General features: G+C 36.4%; 1 protein-coding gene across 1 annotated transcript in view; it reads left to right on the forward strand.

Annotated features, from left to right (window-relative positions):
- Nucleotides 1-759: 759 nt before the first annotated feature.
- LOC104471610 (ubiquitin carboxyl-terminal hydrolase 15-like) overlaps nt 760-21,377 on the forward strand; it is a gene marked incomplete at both ends in the record, with an annotated part of 22,934 nt that continues 2,316 nt past the window's right edge. The window contains 5 exons of the mRNA XM_010086999.1: nt 760-887; nt 2,942-3,072; nt 5,746-5,872; nt 10,972-11,117; nt 13,603-13,664. Coding sequence (XP_010085301.1) covers nt 760-887; nt 2,942-3,072; nt 5,746-5,872; nt 10,972-11,117; nt 13,603-13,664 — 594 coding nt within the window. The remainder of the gene's footprint in view (nt 888-2,941; nt 3,073-5,745; nt 5,873-10,971; nt 11,118-13,602; nt 13,665-21,377) is intronic.

Here is a 21,377-nt window from a genome sequence, read left to right on the forward strand (position 1 = left end):
CTTTTGAGGGGAATGACGATCACTGGACAAATTTGGTATATTAATCTCAAAGAAATTCTGGACAAAAATATATAAAATATAGTATCACTGGGCTTTGTAAAAGCCAGACTGGCAGCAAGTTTAATCTGGTTAGAAATACTGTGGAGCTGAGTTTAAAGATATCCATTTACATGGAAGTGTGAAGTTGATAATTATATGTAGGAGGAACATCTAGTACTGCCTCAAAAGCAGAACATTTACTGTATGTGTTGATGCTGACTCAAAGGAAGAAAACACACTCTCTGGTTCTTGACAGGACATCAGAGTTCTAAAGTTTTTCAACTTGCATATGAATGTTATTTTTTCCTGCTGGAGTTTTATTTATATTTTACTAAAAGTTATCTTTCATTTTTTAACAAGCTGTCTAGTTATAAAGATTTAACTTGAATCTTATGAATTCACAACCCGAGAACAGGAACTAAAGTTGATATTTCATGCTAAAAAGGGAAATGTTTTTTGAACTTGCAATTCTTCAACTTCTGATGTGCTGTATTGGCAGTCTTGCAAAACTCTACTTGCCTTCTGTGATTAGTGGGATCTTTAGTTGCTCACAGTAAAGTCCTTTTGGTAGGAGGTGCTGATAATGGTTAGCAAACCAGACAGAAAAACGCTCTCCGTTTTGCAAGGCTGATGAATACAAGTGCATTAACGTGAATTAATTGGTACTGTAGGAAGTAGTAGTGTGCCAGTAATTAACTTGTATTTCTTCTTCTACTTAAGGTATCTCGTGGATAGTCGCTGGTTCAAACAGTGGAAAAAATATGTTGGTTTTGACAGCTGGGACAAATACCAGATGGGAGATCAGAATGTGTACCCTGGTCCTATCGATAATTCTGGACTTCTCAAAGGTAACTGTTTCCAATTGTGTAGTAACACAATACTAACATTTAGTGGGAATTTGTCACAGATTGTTCATCTTTTGTAGTTGATAATGTAAATGAACCTCAGCATATATGAAGGTGAACCTTTTAGTTTTTGTTTTCAGACCATGACAAGGGAACTGGAATAGATTTCCCTAAAAATTACAATTTTATAAATAAAATTATTGGAACTCCTTTGCAATGGTGACAGATTATTTAATAATGTACAAATTGCTGGTTTATAATGATATTTTGGGATTCCTTGCGAGCTGAAATTTAGTCAAGTTGACAAATCCCTAGCCTGAGGTCACTAAGATTTTTTTAGCTTAACTAAATTGGTTGATTTAAAATAACATTTTTAAGTTGATACCTTACTTTGTTTCTGGAACAATTGAAGAAGTAGTATTATGCAGTTCAGTGATATAAAGTGGTGTGAAATTACAGAGGATAATTTCCTAAGTTTTTTTTGGTCTTATAAATCTGCAAAGCAGATGTCCTCTGTACAAGGTTTCCTATGTAGCATAAATTGAACTTGAAAATGCTTCAATTTTAATCCTGTCTTTGACATGTAGTATGCACTAGTTGCTGTCATACTCCTCTTCTTAAGAGTTAAGTCTGAAAATTTACACATGATTTAAAGAATAGAAAATAATTTAAAATGGGCATGCTTTCTCAGATATTTGCAGTGTAATGCAGAAATAAGAAAAATTATTATTAAATTCAAGAAAGACTGATTCCAGGAAACTGGAGCAGTATGTTGCACTTATATTGCTTAAATCCTCCTCCCTTGTTTCCAGAATATTTGGATGAAGTGAGAGCAGTGAAAAGTAACAGGCATAGGTTTCAGTATCAACATATGCAAAAATGTTGTATGTACTGGTAAGCATGTGTGTCATCTTGAGAACAAGAAATAGATAGTCGACTTTCGAGTAGCAAAGCAAGCACAAGGAAGTAGTCATTTAGAATAGCTGATTGTTTATTATAGAAAACAGTGTTGCATATGAAGGACTGAGTCATCAGAGGACTTGTTTGATGGAATAAGGTTCTGAAAAAATTATACTAGCAAAAAAATATTGTGGGTTCTAGAAAGAAAGAATGGAATCCAAATTATATCTTCTCAATATAAACCCCTGTAGCAATGTCAGATCAGTGCAGAAATACAGAATGAACTCCTTAAAGAGATACGTGGACCTGAAGATGTGTGTGTGGATTTTTTTCCCACACCTTGCTACCAGTTGTAATGGAACCTCCATATGCATAGTATTTGAGTGGACCACGTAAGAATTGATAGTGCAAGTCCTGAATTGTTTCAGCAAATATTTCTTGGATATAGTTCTTGAATATAGATTTTTTTTGTACAGCCACTGCTCTAATTGTCTGAGGCTCACAGTGTCTCACATCTGGAATCGCCCCTTATACATACAGGATAGCTGCTATCTTACTCCTGTGATAAGGATTGAACCAAAACTAAAAGCATGCTACTTATGTGAAGAGGTTGCCAAGCTGTACTTCTTTCAAGTGTTGCATCTTGCTGTCCCTGTGAAGAATTTTGTAGGAACTGTGTTTCCAGAGCACATAGGATTCTTTAAGTAGGAGGGTTGTACCGTGTTATTTTCCCAGTCTGACATGGAGTAAATTACTTCAAACTTTGTCTTGGATCTACTGTAACTACCCATTCCTGCATTTTCAGTGAAGGATGCAACTGTAGCGTGAAATGGAAGTATCCATGGTGATGTGGGAATATGTGTGAAGTGGGTGGAGAAATAGACTGATTTCTCTGAAGGCTATGATGGTGTGTGATAACAAGTTAGGCACTTACGATTGCATGAGGATGTGGAATTGGGTTCCTGAGTGTAGGAAGACTACCTGTAATAGGTGTGCTATGCATGAACTGGACAGCTTGCCTAAATAGTTTCAGGGGAGTTTTGCTTTGAACACCATAATACTGATAAAAAATTTTACTATTTATATGAAAAATTGTTACATTAAAAACTCAAGTAACAGAATTACAGTATTCAAGTGAAAATATCTTTCTCTTATAGATGGTGATTCTCAGTCTCTCAAGGAACATCTCATTGATGAGCTGGACTACATCCTTTTGCCAACTGAAGGCTGGAATAGGCTAGTTAGCTGGTACACACTGATGGAAGGTCAAGAGCCAATAGCACGCAAGGTACTCTTAAATTACCCCTGGGATGAATATGGTTCAGATGTAGTCCTGCAAACATGCAGGAGTTGCACAGGAGTTTGTTAAAGTTTGTAAGTCTTGGCCTATGATAGTCATATAGACAACTACTTTAGTTGCTTATAGATATCTAATTTTTATTCAGATTTTAGAGGCGTAAGTTTTTAATATTGAGAAATGAGGATGCAAAGGATATAATACTTTTTCTTCTGGAAGGAAGCCTTCTCATATTTCAGGAAGAACTTGCTTTAGAAGCTTGTTAGTCTATTAACACCAATGATTTTGTAATCAAATCTAAAACCCTAAAACTGTATTGGCTACATTAGTGAAAAGCCTAGCTCTAATAATGTTAACACTGGCAGAGTAATTGGTAGTTCCTTTTCTGATAAGCGGTCTTCTGTATTCAGCAGCTTACTAAGGGAGTTTTTTCTTTAAGCAAAAAGCTTACCTCAACACAAGTAGTAGTCCGTAGTATGATGGATATTGTGGCCCTCCATCATCCTTAAAAATTAATGTCTTGAATGTTAATTTTTGTTTGCTCCAGCCCGTACCATCCTTATTGTTAAGGTGCTATGACATTTCACTAGTTTATTGATCAGATAATCCTTATTGTTTATATTATTTCTTAAGATTTTTCACGTTTGTGATTACAATTGCATCCTCACTGGACCGAATTACTTAAGTTTTAAAACACATTTTGGTATGTTTGCCCTTTCTAAGTTGACCAATAGGGTGTATTCTTTCAGTTACAGGGATCTTTATTTTAATTCCTGAAAAACTGCTGAAAGAATAGTATAATTAGAATTTAGTTTGATGTGACTTCTGCTGTAATATAACCATGTCACAGGAGAAAAAAAAAGTTATGGTCTAACTACATGCATGCTGGCTGCTTATTTGAAGTGCATTCCTTTCAAACAAATGCCAGTGTAGCTATAGAAGAAATTTTGTCTCTTCAAGGTTCATTTGGTCAGCAGTAGAAGTAGTTTGTTGGGTTTTTTTTTTAACATTCTCTTTAATACAATAAAATAGATGGTTTTTTAAAGAGACATCCCTGGAATGTCTCTTTCTTTTTCTCTAGTTCTGTAAGAGCTGAAATCCTTTAAAATGGCTCTCCTTCTTTAAAGATATATTTGTTATCAACTTGTTACTGTTTTTCCTGAAGATGGATTTCAGCAAACTGAATGCTCTTCCATCATCATGGTAAAGTAAAAGTTCTGTAATTTTTTCACTTTGGGGGGAAAATGGAAGGAGAGAGAAGGGAAATTAGGGTAACTTGCCTTCTACTTGGAAGGAGCTAACTGAAAAAATACATGGAGTGTAATGAGTGGCCAGGTAAACTGGCAGAGCTTCGTTATTTTCTGCTTATATGAACAGTAGTTATCCTCTGAGATGCCTGTTCCAGTTCAGAATTTTTCTTTCTGATGCTTTTGTCATTTGTTCATGATTCTTTCTCCTATCTGCCGTAATGTTTTTTCATAGCAGTGGGATGATACTTTTCTTTCATCTCCTTTGATTCATCAACTTTTTTGAAATGTGGATCCAAATTTTAAATTGGTACAATACTGTTTTTGATCCATGTCGAATAACATGAATTTATGTAATAGGATGTGGTAATACCACCACTGCAATGTCAGTTTTCTCAGAAATGCCTTGGCCATACTGCCGTTTTGTTTGCTGCAACTGTTTTGTTGTTACTCTAGTAGCTGAAAATCCTACTAAGCTGCTCAAATTAATATGCATGTTTATTTAAATGTCATGGTTGTCAGTCATGAAAACTAAGGCAAACTACTGAACAGGAGAGAAATAATTCACTAAATTTTTTTTTCTATGGCACTTGCATACAAGTTATATTTGTAGAGCAGATAGCAGATCTCTCCTAGCAATTAGCTGTTGGCTTTTTTTTTTTTACCATATTTGTCAGATGTATCACATATCAGGCCAATGATTATTTTTGGAACAGTCTACATGACTAAGTACTGCAGTTACACTTTGGAAGATCAAAGGGAAAACCACTTAAGAGGTGACCCTGAATATTTTTTTCTACATTTTACTTTTATAAAAAAAAATCCTGTACACTTTATTTTGTAATAGGTGTTACAAAAATGAACATATAATAAGCAACTGTAATGGGTAGATTAAATTTCAAATTGATGTATTCTTTACCAGAATATAAGTGGAATATTTGTATGTCTTGTTTAAGTACAGTATTTGTTTTAAAATGTGATATCTACATTTTAGTAGTGTGTGTTCTGTTTTTTATAAGTATTTTTTATCTGCGAAAACTAGTTCTTCATGTTTTGAGGGAAGTAGCATACAACAAAATGTGTTTTGAAATAAAAATAACTTTTGGTGGTTTTTATCTTTTGATCAAGTATCTTATCTTTTGGTTAAGTATGCATATTTGTGATTTCCTCTATACTTAACACTTTGAACGTCAAGATATTATACACAGGTAAGACATCATCATAATGGAAAAAAAAAACTTTTTAGTTTACTATATTTCTAAAAAGTTATAGGAGAATTTTAGTTCTAATTTTTGGCATTTATTAAAGTGTCTTGCATTCCCTGAACTTCAGTTTCTTGAAGAGTTCTCAAAGATATTTTGAAATGTGTATATGAAAACATATTTGTACTGATATTTGATCCCAATCTGTTTTTCAGGTTGTTGAACAGGGTATGTTTGTAAAGCACTGCAAAGTAGAAGTATATCTAACAGAATTAAAGCTTTGTGAAAATGGAAATATGAACAATGTTGTCACACGAAGATTTAGTAAAGCTGATACAATAGGTATGCACAATGATTTTTAACAATATAAAATTGTTACTTCTGTTTAAAGTAGTACTTGTTTAGGAAGTTCTGAATAAATAAGTCTCTAGGTAAAAAGATAGATGGATATTGTAGCCATTAAAACGGATGGGACTGGTCTTGTTTAGGTCAAAATTAAAAGTTAAATTATTTGGAATATTTTGGATTTTAAATAATTATTTTTTTTAAAAAGGCATTTTATTATCTAGGCATCTGTGTTAACTCTAGAGGTTTACACTTTTCAGAAAGTGAAGAGAGTGATGGTTTTCCTTATCTTTATTGAATTCCATAGTGCTTTTTCTTGGCTTTTGGTGTGTAAGAAATAATTTTTTTTTTTATGTTTCCATTCATATCTTTTATTAGCCAACACTTCTTAGTCATATAAAAAGAGAAGGGTATATTAAAAAAACAAGAGAACGATTTGAATCTAAATTAATGACTAAAGGTGACCTACAAAGGCAGTATTCTTTGGGTTGTGAAGTGGCAGGCCAAGCACAATCTTTTACAGTAGCTGAGGCCTGTATTAAAACATTAACTTATCTTTATTTGTAGTTACTTTGCCTGTTCTTTGAGCATTGTGCTATTGTTTGAAACCATGTTTTGATAACATATTTGTCTCTGAAAATGCAAGTAGGACATATGCAAAGATATTCCTGATCATATAAACTCAATTTTTGGTGTATTTGTGTATATGGTATCTGAGATAAGAGTCTTCCAATCAGCTGTATTTGTGCCGTTAGAATTGTGCTTTCTGCCTTTAGCACTTCATGCCCAGCCATTACTCTTTGTTTACATTCTTTGACAGCAGTGCAGTTTTTTTCAGGCTTTCTTTTCAGGCTTTGCTTTTCTTTACATTATCGGTCATGACTTGTTCTTGCTACCCTTTAATTCTTTGCAGGTTGCTTGCTTTAAAAACAGAATCTTTTACTTTGTTAAATTTTAATCTTTAAGTTAAACAAGTAATCATCTGCTTGTATTAGAATAAAAACTTAAAAATTATGTGATTTGTCCTTGAAACAAGACTTCAGTGTTGTAAGTTAATTAACCTTATTGAGATCTGTTTTAACTTGGGAAGATGTACTTCATTACTCTCTAAGCAAATCCAGAAACTGAGAAATCTAACTAATTTAGCATTATCCATCCCCAAGGACCAAATGCAAGCTATTTGGCAGCTACACTGAATTTAATTGTATCATTGAAATTATAGGTAATGGATGAATTTCTGATATTTTTGTTCTCTAACCAGAAGCAGGGGTTTTTGGAATTACTGTTACTTAGAGGTGTATTAATTTTTTTCTTGTTAGTCAGAGAATTGCAACTATGAGAAAATTGTCATAAAGGGTAATGAGAAGCAGTCGAGCTCACTGGCATCCCCTTTCCGGACACTGGCCTTACTTGCTTTCCTGATATGTGGATGGCATGCTCTTGGAAGCCTTAAAAACATGCCCTTTCTGAAGCTGAGTCTTCTTTTGCAGAGCACCAAGGAGGGCCATCCTAGCCAGGACATCCAAAAGAGTTTGGGTCTTAGAAGAAGAGCTAGAAAAATTAAAACCACTTTTAAGAGTGAAAGAATAACTGATCCCTGAGGTTTTTACTCTTATCATCCATTCATAAGATGGTGATTTATTTTTTTTCCCATCCTTGCCTTAAGTATATTTAAGGTAGCTCTGGAGTTCATCAAATATATAGCAGAGGTTCTCATTATATCAACTAATAATATGCAAGAGGAATCTCACAGAATCTTGATTATTTTTCACCCTTCCTTGCGTATCAAATAAGGGATGCATTTTCATTATGGTTGCGGAAGACTTGTAGTACAAAAGAGTCAATATCAGCCCCACTGAAATGGGTGGACATAAGGTACTATGGCCTTTTTAAGAGGTTTTGATGTTTTTATTATTTACTTCCATCAAAAGATTAAGACAAGACCTTCCTTAATTCAGATAAACAGATGAAGTTTTGGAGCCCCTTAAATACTCTGAGCACAATATAAAATTCACCTACCAATATTCAAATGTGTGTTCTTCCTGCAATACCTTTGCTTTTCCTTAGAAACCAAGCTAAGCTGTATGTCAATAATTTAGTACAAGGTAGGAAAAAGTAATTATGAAGGACAGACCTAATAATGACAGTCAGTTTCTTGGGGTGGTACTGGAAACATCTAATGTGTTCTTTGGACCTTCTTGAGAATCTCCTACAATTGAGGACTCTCTCCTTGGAGGCAGTACATATTAACCTTGAGATTGATTAGTGATTTACTCTTGCGGGGGGTTGGGGGTGGTTTTTTAATTCTAAAGAGAAAATGAGCTGGACAATAGATGTAGTTCAGGCAGCATTTCAGTCTAGTTATTGTTGCTGATCGTAGAGAACATCAGGGCTTCTGAGTGAAAATGAGTTAATGACCCATTCAAGAGTCTTAGTCATATGAAAGTATGATAAAGCTAAGTCATCAGCTAATGTATGGGCCTTTTCTACCTTTATTCAAGAGTTTTATGAACCAGAACATGACAGAAAGACTGTCTGTAGCCTCTCTTATGTACAAATAGGAGTGAGGTTTTGTCTGCAATGCCATAAAACATTTCCAAAACTGAGCTGATAGACTTTGTAAAAGATTACACCAGTGGCTCTGCATCTAATGAATTTTTCAATTTTTGCTAGTAAATTATCTTGGCAAACAGCTTTGATTCATCTTTCCCTTTAATTTGCTGCAGAGTGCAACAATGTACAACTTGCCACCATTGATGACAGTTTATTCTGGGATCTGTGACTAGCCTTTCCCTTCTTTAGGATCTGGGATTAGTGTTTCATAGTACAGATTAACATTTTACTACATTTTCCTGTAGCCAGTATTTGTGATAGCACTAGCCTTTAGGAGCCAGGGTGTACTTATATTGGGATCCACTGGTCTTCTCCAGCATCTCATCAAGACTCTTCCACGTAGTCTTGCAAAATAGTACTTAAATCATGCAACTGTTTTTTTTTTGGAGGAGCTATCTGATTTTTTATGATATAGGATACATCCTATACAAGATCCATAACCTTTAACTCTCAAGTTGAACTGTCTCAAATTGTGGCTATATAGCAGCTGGAGTGAGAGGCTTCCTTAAAGGGCAGTTCTTCCTGTCTCTTTTAGACATCATCCTAGTACTAATTGTCTCATACAGGGGATGTGTATGACACTACTAGAGGAGAACCCCATGCACAATATGCCTCAGACCATACCTGTTTGAATGCAATGTTTTCATTTATACTGGAACAGGCACTTTCTCTTTAGATTATAAACCAGCACTTCAGTGATACTTGCTGGGTGGTGAATTATAAAGTGTGCATTGGTTACATTCATGGAAGTGTGTAAAAGAACCTTAGTTTCACAGTTGCAGAATTAGCGTAATATTCAAGTGGAACATGCTCTTCCCAGAATCTTGGACATAATGTGTAGTTATCTGATAGGATTGGTGCTTCCTATCTCATAATCGTTCTGTTAGTGAAGCTGGAATATGTTAAAAACTAACATAATAAATATTAACTTAGTACTTGTGAAGAATATGAGCTGCAATGCTCAAATAATTAATTGTCATGGTATTCATAAGATAATGAATAACTGTTTTGTAAATTCTTTTAGTGAAAGTAATTGATAAATTTACTTTTTTTTTTCTTGAGAGGTTGTTGCTGACTGGATTCATTCTTGCACTCAAATATAGTTATTTGAAATCATTGGTTGAGAACTGATTCAAACAGTACATGATTTTTTTTTTTAAAGTCATCAATCAAGAAACAGGCAGTTGTCTTGTTTGTAGCACCTACCTTGCCTACATGTCATCTGTATTAAGAAACAGATGATCCAGTCTAACACTTGCTTTCATACTAAAATGTGTGTTAACTAGTGTAGGATATTGTATTCATCCTACAATATCTACAAATATTATATTGGCCAGTTGTCATGCGTATTTCACAAGCCAATGGCTGAATTTTTACAAGGTACTTTTACGCTTCAGGTCTCATTTCATCTTTTCGTATTTAACACAATGGAAAATAAAATTATAATCTTAAATAAAAGGGAGCAAGGGGAATGCTAGAGGAGCTGACACGCTGGTGTTTTATCCTGAGACTTAAAAGGAGAGTCTCTCGCAGAGCTTACAGTGTCCATTTTTATCGTTGTGGTTTCAGTGTTCATCAGGGATAAACTATACGCTTCTTGACTCCTGTTTTGTTTTCTGTGTTAGCTGTTATGCGACTTGTCTGCCGTGGGGCCTTATGAGTGTAAAATTGAAAAAAAAAATTAAGCGAGGTTGCCGTGGTATAGCACTGCACATATTAGTTTAAATTAAAGTACTCTTTAATAAACTTTACTTTTGCATAAGGAGAATGGAGTTAATTATGAACTTCTTAAATTCCACTTGTATACAATAGTTATACTGCCTTAAATTATGAAACACTGATTATATTTCTGTCAGGTAGGGTAGGAGCTGGTAGACCTTTTTATATAAAATCTTTCAGGGATGTAAAATCTTTCATCATCCTTTTAAAATAAATATATGCGCTTTAGTTTTACAGAGTAGTCTTTAATTTCTGTGAGCATGTAAATTAAAGTTTATGCATATATATTGTGGTTAGTGCTAATTGCCCTGGGATGTGAGTAGTAGATGAGTGAAAACCAAAAAGGGTTTGATTTAGGGAGAGGAACAGAATGACTTGCACTCCCTACACCTGGTTTTGCTACCAGTCTCACTTCTAATCATTCCCTACCCACACACACTCCTGTGTTACCACACTGAGAAATCATTGGGTGGGTACCTAGGTACCTCCTGTCAGCTGTTGTTTGTCAGCTTGTCTTTATTTGGGCTGCTTTGCTGAGAGACTCAGGAGGGAATAAGATAGTCCTCTGACTGTTTCCTTTCTAAAGACAGGCAAGCTAGCAACTTCCTGCTTGTCCTACAGCATGATGTAGTTGTATGTCTATTTCTACAGTTTCATTCATATTTTGAATATAAGAAAAGAGTAGGTGGTTAAGATGCTTCATTTGGCTTTATACTGTTTTTGTAGTGAAATGCTAAACTTGTATTCTCTCCCTTTCAAAACAGATACAATTGAAAAAGAGATAAGAAAAATCTTCAATATTCCAGGTGAAAAAGAGACCAGATTGTGGAACAAATATATGAGTAATACTTTTGAACCTTTGAATAAGCCAGACAGTACCATACAGGATGCTGGTTTATACCAGGGACAGGTACAGTGTAATATTATTTTTTTAATATACTTTTTTTTTTCTTCTGAAAATGTAGCTGTACCCAATGAATTTTCATTTTTTTTAAATTAAAATCTTCTCCTAATAAATTATGTTAGGGATAGAGGATTTTATAAACAAAATCATCAAAATAAAACTAGTCTTTGAGTGTATTTTCAGGATTAAAGATGAGTTTAACTTTCCTGGTGAAGTAAAAGTAAGTGAATGTAATGTTGCTGACTTGAATTTGGTAAAACCTGAAATAAAAAATATTCCTAGGATCTGGGATATGTTTCTGTAATGAAACCCAAGATGTGAAGAACTTCTTAGGTACTCTAAAAGAATAATGTCTTCTATTCAAATGCCACTGTACAGATTTAGAGAAATAAATTGAAAAAAATTGAATATATTTCAAATAAGAGCTATAGAGACAATGAGCTTGAAAACCAGCTTTAACATGAGACTGTATCATCACTTCAAAATCCCTTTATGGCAGGATTTCTTACAAATTTTTTTTACCTTTCCAGATGAATATAAAGACCAAATATTGGATGGTAAAGCTACACAAAGATAAATGTGAACTGATTGAACAATTTCATTGTTAGAATAACTTTTCAGATTATTACATTGATTCTTTAGTCTTCAAATAGAGTTGTATGTTTTTTCAAAAGCTGTAGTTCGTGCTGTTGTACTACAAATATTAATGGATGAAATTTGATGGCAGTGATTGTAGGCAAGATTATATTAAAGTGCTTCCTTTTGCCTTGAAAAACTTGATTCTAACCTACTTAGCAGCAGTATTTATGCTGTGCTTCAGTTTATTTTTATGGCGTGGAAGGTAAGTAACCAATGTACCAAAATAACAGCTTGAACTATTGTGCCCTTTAGCTTCATGCTGCATGCACTTAAACCCTCACACTGGTAATTTTAACAATGCAGAGGTCCTGCTGGAAGAGCCCACATTTCCCATAGAAGATTTGCATCAAAGATGTAACTTGCAAATTGCCTCTATCACAGTGAAACATTAACTATGAAGCAAGCATGGTCTAATATAGCCTTAAAAAGATCTCTAGGTGACATCTGTACTTTCAGCGAAACAAATATTGTTCAAAACCAAGTTTAACCATGGTTTCTGAAAATGCTAAATGTCAAGGCAGAATATGTGTGTTTGGTCAATTGCACTTGCTGGCACACAAGGTTGTTATTTTTCTTGCTGAGCTTCCTGATCTAGTAGTAGTTATTCTGACTGTTGCAGTCTATTTAACTTAATAGTTATTTTTTACTGTGTAATTCTAAACTGTGTATGTGATTGAGTAAATTAATGTTTTGAATTTATAAATTGGTTTCTGAAGTAAGCCTTTAGGGGTTCTGTTGAACTTTAAGTCTAAATCTTCCTTTTATTTAGTAGTCTCTGAGGGCCAGTGGGAGGAAATATGGCAGAATCTGTCTTACAGCATTTATGATGGAAGATAGCAGACTACTCTTTTCCAGATAGAAGGCAGGTCATGATAGAAAGCTGGTTTTCAGTGTCATGTCTTAGTTTATGCAGACTGAAGTGGCAGCATGACTTATGTATAAGGTTTTGAGCATAAGTACATATGTGAATGAATGTCACTGTGTAGACACATACAGACATAGCATGGCAGTTAATTAGAATCCTGAAACATCAGTGTACAATTATGTAGAATTAGTTGCATTGAAAATTAAGAGAGTCAGTTTAAATATTGGAGTCTAGTTGGTGTTTCAGATGATCTAGGCTATCCCAGCTGTCAATCCAGAAAGGCATGAGCTTTTTGTAGGTCCTGTGTCATATCTGCCAGCATAGGACAGATATCTCAAATACCCAAAGGCGTTTCAAATGGCACTTGATGCCTGTGTTTAGGACTGAGTGTTCTGTACTCCCTTTTGTACCAATAACAACTTGAATGAAATTAATTTTGTTAGCCAACTGTCCCATTGGAAAATTAATACTGGATGAATGCTTTTGCAACAAATACAGGAGTAACCAGACAGGTATGATTTTAAGGGCAGAAAATGGTTGGGTTTGTTGGGTTTTTTTCCCCACTACTGATCTGTGTTGTGTGAGAGGCAAAATTCCTTTGGGAATATCCCTTCATTAATGGGGCTGTTTTACAGACGTGATTTCTGTAGATTCACAGATGCCGTTTTAGACATTGCAGGTCATCTTATGACCTTTTTGAGAGGTAAAGGCTTGCCATTTTATTCATGGATTGTTGAGGCATAGATATATTAGGTGGCTTGCCCAAAGTTGCACAAATCAAGGTGTGGGGAGAAAAAAGTGAATAGAGCAAGAGGAAGGTGCAGTGTAATTCAATGGAATATTCTTGAACCTCGGCGAACGGCAACTAAACATCAGTCTCTTCTGTCTCAATTGTAAGTCAGCAAATCCATTAAAAAAGGCTGTAACAGAAAGCAATCTATTGATTCTAGTAGCAATTGGGTTTTCTTATTACACTTTTTGTGTTAGGTACTGGTGATAGAACAGAAGAATGAGGATGGAACATGGCCAAGAGGTCCTTCGACTCCTAAGTAAGTTGTGAATTAAGTCATGTTATTCACTATAGCTTAACTATTTTCACATGCTATTTTGCTTTAAAACTCCCTGTTTTTAAAATGGTATTTTATTTTGAAAATCAGCCTTCAGATGTTTTAGCTGAAAATATGTTGCATAGTGTATTTGTTGTAAGTGCTGCACATTGTAGAACATGACATAGTAATGGTGAATTCCTGCATATGTGTTGCTTAATTTTGTTGATTTCAACAAAATTAAGCAACATGTTGATGATCCTGCTTAAAAATAGAAAAAAAATCCATAGTAGAAAATGGTAAAACTTACCTTATTTTATTTAGATTTCTGTTTCAAAGCAAAGCATACCTGTTAGGTGAACATAGATGTATGTTTGTTATCGGTGTTTTTCTTATATGTAAATGTTTTCGTGGATAGCTTGTTCTTTTATCTCTAGAGCACAATATTTGCACATAAACATAATTTAACTTGCAGTCTACATTACCAGCATTTTGCTTTTGTTCTTTGTTGGGCTGTTATCAATTAACAGAGTACGATGTTCTTTTTCTCTTCTGTTCTTCCTGCTGCCATTGACAACAGCACCTTGATAAGGATGAGTAGAAAGACTCGAGTGTTGTTTTTCTCATTTAGATGGATAAACTTTTAAAAATATAGTTACTGGAATCTAAATTGCGTTCTGTTGGTTTTGAAGAACAGTTGGAACTAGTTACTAGTAAACACAATCTCAGCCTTACAAATAGTTAACTCTGTTTTCTCCCTTTGTTGGCTGGTTCTTGAAGGTATCTTTCGTAAACAGTTATTTTAAGTCCCTTTTATTCCTTTTTGATACTCTGCATTCATTAAATTGAAGTTCACTGTTTTCAGACAGTTCTATAATATCATCGCTTATCATTTGAAGGACAGAGTTTCTTTATCTTTGGTGGATTATCTCAAGCACTTTCATTAGGAGCACTAACTTCTATTAAGTTGCTTAATGAAGTCTGAGTTCAATTTAAGCTTAGTATGAACAGTATAGTCTTGTTTAGCAAGATGTTATGACATAAAGAATTGAGCATATAGAGCAGCAGAAAGAATGGGATGCAAAATACTTGAACTTTAGTATCTGACTTCAAAAAGCTTCTAGTAGAAAAGTAAATTCTGTGTCAGATTTTATATGTAGATTTTGAAGGTTAAAAGAATTTAAAGAACTCATTGTCACAGATTCTTTTGGAAGTTTTGGTAGGAAGATAGTACCTGCTTTTATTCTGCCAAATTTCCATCCCACTTTATGGAAGGCATTCAGGAGCAGTATATAAATTAAAGAATTTTATCTCCTGGAAAATGTTTGATCTGGGGACAAATAATATTATAATTGTGTCACTGGAGGCTATAAGTAAACCAGCAAGTGAGGATGAATAGTTTTACTGTGAAGCTGGGGTATGTTTTTGGGTTTGGCAGCTATTGGAAAGGTTGTTTGAAATTTGATATTCAAATGCATTGTAATAGTGGAAGTTTTGCAAAATTTAGTGGATTCAAATAGAAACTATCAACAAGCAGTAATGGGGACAGGTTTTTACGTTCATTTAAAACTTTATGAAAAATTAATACGTGTTTAAAGGGGCAGAAATATTAAACACTTGCTTTTGAGTCTTCTTTGTGAGATGCATTAGGAGTATTACTTTGTCATCACATGTAGTATACATCCAGATACCGTCCTACAGTCCTGTCATTGGTCACATGCTGGTCTCACACTGGTTCCTGCTCAGACTGCCTCTTTGTAGTGCTTGTTTTAGAAGAGTAAAAATTGTAAACATAAATTCTGAGACCAGAGAATAAAATGCCATATTTAAAAAGGCTGAAATTTAGAATGTTGGAAAGTATGAAAGATTTATAATGCTTGAAGAGGCAGGATCATTTCAGAACATCAGCTTTTCACAGAATCACAGAATAGTTGAGGTTGAAAGGCATCTCTGGAGATTGTCTGATCCAACCCACCTATGTAAGGAAGGGTCACCTAGAGCAGGTTGTTTAGAACTGTGTCCAGTCAAGTTTTGAGCATCTCCAAGGATGGAGGCTCCACAGCCTCCCTGGAAAACATATTCCAGTGTTTGATAACCCTCACTGTAAACCAAAATGTCTTAATATTTAAATGGAATTGCCTGTGCTTCAGTTTCTGCCCATTGCTTCTTCTCCTTTCAGTGGGCACCACTGAGAAGGGTCTTGTTCCATCATCTTCGTTCCCTCTCACTGGGTATTTATACACATGGATAAGATCACTCTGGAGCCTTCTCTTCTCCAGGCTGAACAGCTCTCACAGCCTCTCCATGTAGGTCAGATGCTGCAATCCCTTGATCACCTTTGTGGCCTCTCACTGGACTTGATCCAGTATGATCCTGTCTCTCTTGTACTGGGGAGCCCAGAACTGGACCCAGCACTCCAGGGGTGTCTCACCAGTGCTGAGTGGAGGGGAAGGATCAGCTCCCTTGGCCTGCTGGCAGTGCTTTTCCCAATGCAGCCCATAAGGTTGCTGGCCCAAGGACACGTTGCTGGCTCATGCTGAGCTTTTAGTCCAGCAGGACCCCAGGTGCTTCTCTGCCAAGCTGCTTTCCCTCTGGTCGCCCACCCACACACACCGTACTGTGTACTGGTGTGTGGGGTTATTCGTCATCAGGCGCAGGCCTTTGCACTTCCTTTGATTGAATTTCATGAGGTTCCTGTTTGCCCGTTTCTCCACACTGTTGAGAACTGTTTGAATGGCAGCACAACCTATGCTGTGACAGGTGAAAACAAGAGATAGTAAGATGTCGTGCACATTTTCCCTGCCTCTTTCTTGTTAGTGGAAGTATAACAGCAATCTTTGTATTGATTGCTTCTTTTGGCAACTTTTCTTTCTTCCTCCTGCAAGTGATGAACATTGACAGTTTTTTATGAGAAATATGTTAAAGGTGTGAGCATCTCTTTCTGCTGCAAGAAAAGAACATATTTACTTTGAACGTGGCCAAATTGGGACTTCAGCTCAGTATGGGAAGAAACACTTTTGAAAATAATAATTCTGTTTCTCTTTAAAGTATGATGAATCGTAACAAGTGAAAAGATCAATTATCATAATTGTCTCTTCTGAAGACGCTAGTAAGAAATTCTTTCAAGTTTGAGATCCTTTTTATATAGGAGTAGAGACCGTGCTGTGCAACTTGGAATTTCAGCTCTGTGTCCAAGCTTGTTTGTGTTTGAATTTCTTATATGTGTGCTGTTCTTCCAGTTTCTGAATTTACTTAATTTTTGAAGTAGTCTGAGAGGTTCTGTTTATATCAGTTATCGGGATGGTTGTTGCTCAGGAAACTTGGTTTCTGTGAAATTTTTTCTAGGGAGCTCATAGTGACTTCTGGAATGTCTTTACTGCCATCTGCTCCCTTCTTACTCAGCATTAATGGGCAGTTCTGCAGAAAATTTTATTATATTAACTTTTCTGGGAATAACTTCTCGGTGTCATCCATGTGACATATGCATACAAACATGGAGATCCCAATTGCTTTAGTAGCTTAGTTGCTGCTGATCCCAGTCTGTGAATGAAGACATGTGATCTGTGTGCAGACAATTTTTTTTCATTTCTATATCCTTCGTAGGAGATTATTGCACAGGCAGAAGACCAACCAACCCTATTTGAATGGTTTATTCTCATCAAGAGGATGTTTTAAACTAAGATGTAAAAAAATCTAAGGCTGTAGTGCAGGTACCTTAAGCAGTGATACTACAAAATCAAATTACTTGTATTCAGGAAAAAGAGTACAACAATTAAAACCTCTCATCCAATCTGTGATTGTAAAACTTGAGACAAGGAGAAAGAAGGAACTTAAGTTTTGAAGTTTCACAAATTAGCCATTTAATAGCCAGGATGAGGTTTCTATTAGTTTCCTGTTAAAAAGTTCTTACCTGTTTATGTACAAATACAAAAGCAAGTTAGAGAACCATACAAATAAGCTATTAACTAGAAACTTATTTCCTTCTAATTTTAGAAAAGTATTGTATGCTGTTTTCTTAGAAAACTTAATAAACAAGTATTTATTGATCCATCATATTCTTCAAAAATGCATCTTATATGGTAAACTAAGAATTTTTAATCTATCAGTATACATCTGTGTGTATAATAAAAGGAATGGATTTAAATCTGATCCATTTTTTTTAGAATTTACTGTGGAATAAATAATCCTCAAGAAATAGCTGGCTACTTTGCATGATTTGCAGACGGCCTGCTGTTAACTGTAACAATTTTTGCATGTAGAAGGGAATACATTGGTGGTTTTTTGACCATACAGAAATTTGAGACTGTACACATTCATAGTTTTTTCTCCTTGTAATATTGAATGTTTTCTTACAATATTTGTCACATAGTAAGTTTTTTTCATAATTTTTTTTCTGGTTCAAAACTGTATGCCTTTATATCTTGGAAAACTACTAAAGGCTCTTATTTGGCATATCATAGAATCATTAAGGTTGGAAAAGACCTCAAGGACCATCAAGTCCAATCCAACACCACCTAGCTCACTAAACCATGTCCCTAAGCACCACATCTGCACGTTTCTTGAACACTTCCAGGAATGGTGACTCTACCACCTCCCTGGGCAGCCTGTTCCAATGCCTGATCACTCTTTCAGTGAAGAAATTTTTCCTAATATCCAGCCTAAACCTTCCCTGGTGTAACTTGAGGCCGTTTCCTCTTGTCCTATCACTTTGCTTCTTTCTGAGCTTGATCCCATAATTTTTTTAAGAGGAAAAAAAAAATGAATAAAAGATGTTTAGGTCTCCTTTTTTGAAATAATTTAATGCTTCTGTATCCAAGTTTTTTAGTAAAAATAATATCTGGGAGTCTTCAAAATAAAAGCTCTGTTTGTCTACTGAAATGAGAAGGATCATCTTTAACCAAGACATTTAAAATCTGGTTTTTTTCCCTGAAGCAGTTGATGTGCAGACAGGTATGCCTTTCTACTGACTTTGCTGTAAGAAAGGTAATTGTGGAGAGTAAAGCAAACTGGGGACTTACTCTTGTGTCTTAAATTGTAGAAGCAAGAGCTGTCAGACCTTGTCTGCCAGTCAAGAGCTAGACTGCCGTTTGCTGATGCATAATAACTTGTTAGACTGTTGTAACCATGTGTCTGAGTCCCTGTGCGTAAACATCAAACACTGGTAATGTACAACAGATGTTTTCAAGTTAGTTTAATAAACATGTTCATTAATATCAGTTAATGCAGGGTTGGGAAACTCTTAACAAATGCGTATCCTGAACATTAGTGGTTTTTTTTTGATTGCTGACTGTTGAAATATCCACCTTTCATGCACACCCCCCAAAGAAGTATGATTAACTGAATTAGTTGGGTTTATTTAAGAAGAGATTAGGCTAAATATACTAAAGCTTGCTTTAAAAGACTAAATTGCATGTTAGTCTGATTATAACCACACCTTCATAGAATCAAAGTCCTTGAGGATGGAAGGATCTCTCTAGATAACCTCATTGAGTCCCCCTACTCAAAGCAGGGGCAGCTGAAACAGGTTGCTGAAACTGCACAGCCACTCTGGTCAACCTGTTCCAGTTTTTGATCCTCAGTGTAAAAAAAGTGACGGTTTATAACTTCTTTTTTCTGTTTTTTGGTGAACATCATCTTATGTCCAGATGGAATTTAATGTATTTCAATTTATAACCATTGCCTCTTCTCCTTTTGGTGGGCACCACTGAGAAGGGTCTTGCTCCATCATCTTCGTTCCCTCTCACTGGGTATTTATACACATGGATAAGATCACTCTGGAGCCTTCTCTTCTCCAGGCTGAACAGCTCTCACAGCCTCTCCATGTAGGTCAGATGCTGCAATCCCTTGATCACCTTTGTGGCCTCTCACTGGACTTGATCCAGTATGATCCTGTCTCTCTTGTACTGGGGAGCCCAGAACTGGACCCAGCACTCCAGGGGTGTCTCACCAGTGCTGAGTGGAGGGGAAGGATCAGCTCCCTTGGCCTGCTGGCAGTGCTTTTCCCAATGCAGCCCACAAGGTTGCTGGCCCAAGGACACGTTGCTGGCTCATGCTGAGCTTTTAGTCCAGCAGGACCCCAGGTGCTTCTCTGCCAAGCTGCTTTCCATCTGGTCGCCCACCCACACACACCGTACTGTGTACTGGTGTGTGGGGTTATTCATCGTGAGGCGCAGGCCTTTGCACTTCCTTTGATTGAATTTCATGAGGTTCCTGTTTGCCTGTTTCTCCACGCTGTTGAGAACTGTCTGAATGGCAGCACACCCATCTGGTCTATCAGCCCCACGTCCCAGTTTTGTGTGATCTCTAATCTTGCTAAGGGTGCACTCTGTCCTGATGTTCTGGTCATTAATAAAGATGTTAGAGAGTATAGAACCTAGTACTGACCCCTGGAGTATACCACTACTAGTGACTGGCCTCCAACTGGACTTTGTACCACTGGTCAAAATCATCTGAGCCCAGCCATTCAGCTAGTTTTCAATCCATTTCACTGTGCACTTGTGTAACCCATGCTTCATCTGCTTGTCTGTGAGGATGTTACAGGTGATGGTGTCAAAAGGCTTTCTGAAGTTGAGGTAAACAACATCCATTGCCTCCCCTCATCTACCAAGCTAGTAGTCTCATCATAGAAGGCTATCAGGCTGGTTAAGCAGCATTTCCATATCGTAAATCCATGCTGACTGGTCCATGTCACATTCTTGTGCTTCATATGTCTAGAAGTGGTTTCCAGGATAAGTTGCTCCTTCATCTTGTGTGGGATTGACATGAGGCAGACTAGCCTGTGGTTCCCCAGGTCTGTTTCCTGCCCCATTTAGCAGTGGCTCATGTTTCCCTAGTCTTCCTTCTGTTGTTTGTGTACTTGTTGAATCTTTCTTGTTGTCCTTCAAATCACTTGCCAGATTTAACACCAGGTAGGCTTTGGCTTTCCTGACCACATACCTGCATAACTGCACAGTATCTCTATGTTCCCTCTGGTTTATCTGCCTCTGCTTTCGCTCAGGCACTTTCTCATTGTGTCTGAGTTGGGTTAGGAGCCACTTGTTCATCCATGCAGGGTTCCTGCTGCCTTTGCTTAATTTTCTGCTTGTCAGGATGGACCATTCTTGAGCTTAGGGGAGATGGTCCTTGAATATCAACCAGCTTTCTTGGGCCCCTGTTCTGTCCCATGGTACTCTTCCAAGTAGATCCCTGAAAAGGCTGAAGTCAGCTCTCTAGAAGTCCAGGGTTGTGTTACTGCTTTCTTCTCTGTTCTCTCTCTGGATCCTGAATTTTACCGTCTAATGGTAATTGCAGCCAAGGTCCCAGCCTTCACGTCCTCAGCTAGTTCCTCCTCATTTGTAACTACTGGAACCAGCCAGCACCTTGCCTTGTTGGCTCTTCAATCAACTGTGTCAGGAAGTTGTCATCAGTGCATTCCAGAACCTTACTGGATTGCCTGTGCACTGCTGTGTTGTCCCACCAGCAGGTATCACAGTGGTTGAAGTCCCTGTAAAGGCCTATGAATGTTAGGGTTCTTCGAGTTGTGCAAAGACACTTTGTCTGCTTTGGTTTTTTTATCCTGATCCAGGCAATCTATGGCAGATGCCCACGGATTATTGGAGGAAAAAAGTTGTTCTGGTTGCAGTTGGTTTTGCTGATGTCCATATTTATGCTTCTACAGTGGATGACTATGGGAGTTAAAGTATACAGCAGTTTAATCACAGGGTTAATCAAGTGTGT

The sequence above is a fragment of the Pterocles gutturalis genome, unplaced genomic scaffold (genome assembly GCF_000699245.1).
Source record: "Pterocles gutturalis isolate BGI_N339 unplaced genomic scaffold, ASM69924v1 scaffold35371, whole genome shotgun sequence".
NCBI classification, from domain to species: Eukaryota; Metazoa; Chordata; class Aves; order Pterocliformes; family Pteroclidae; genus Pterocles; species Pterocles gutturalis.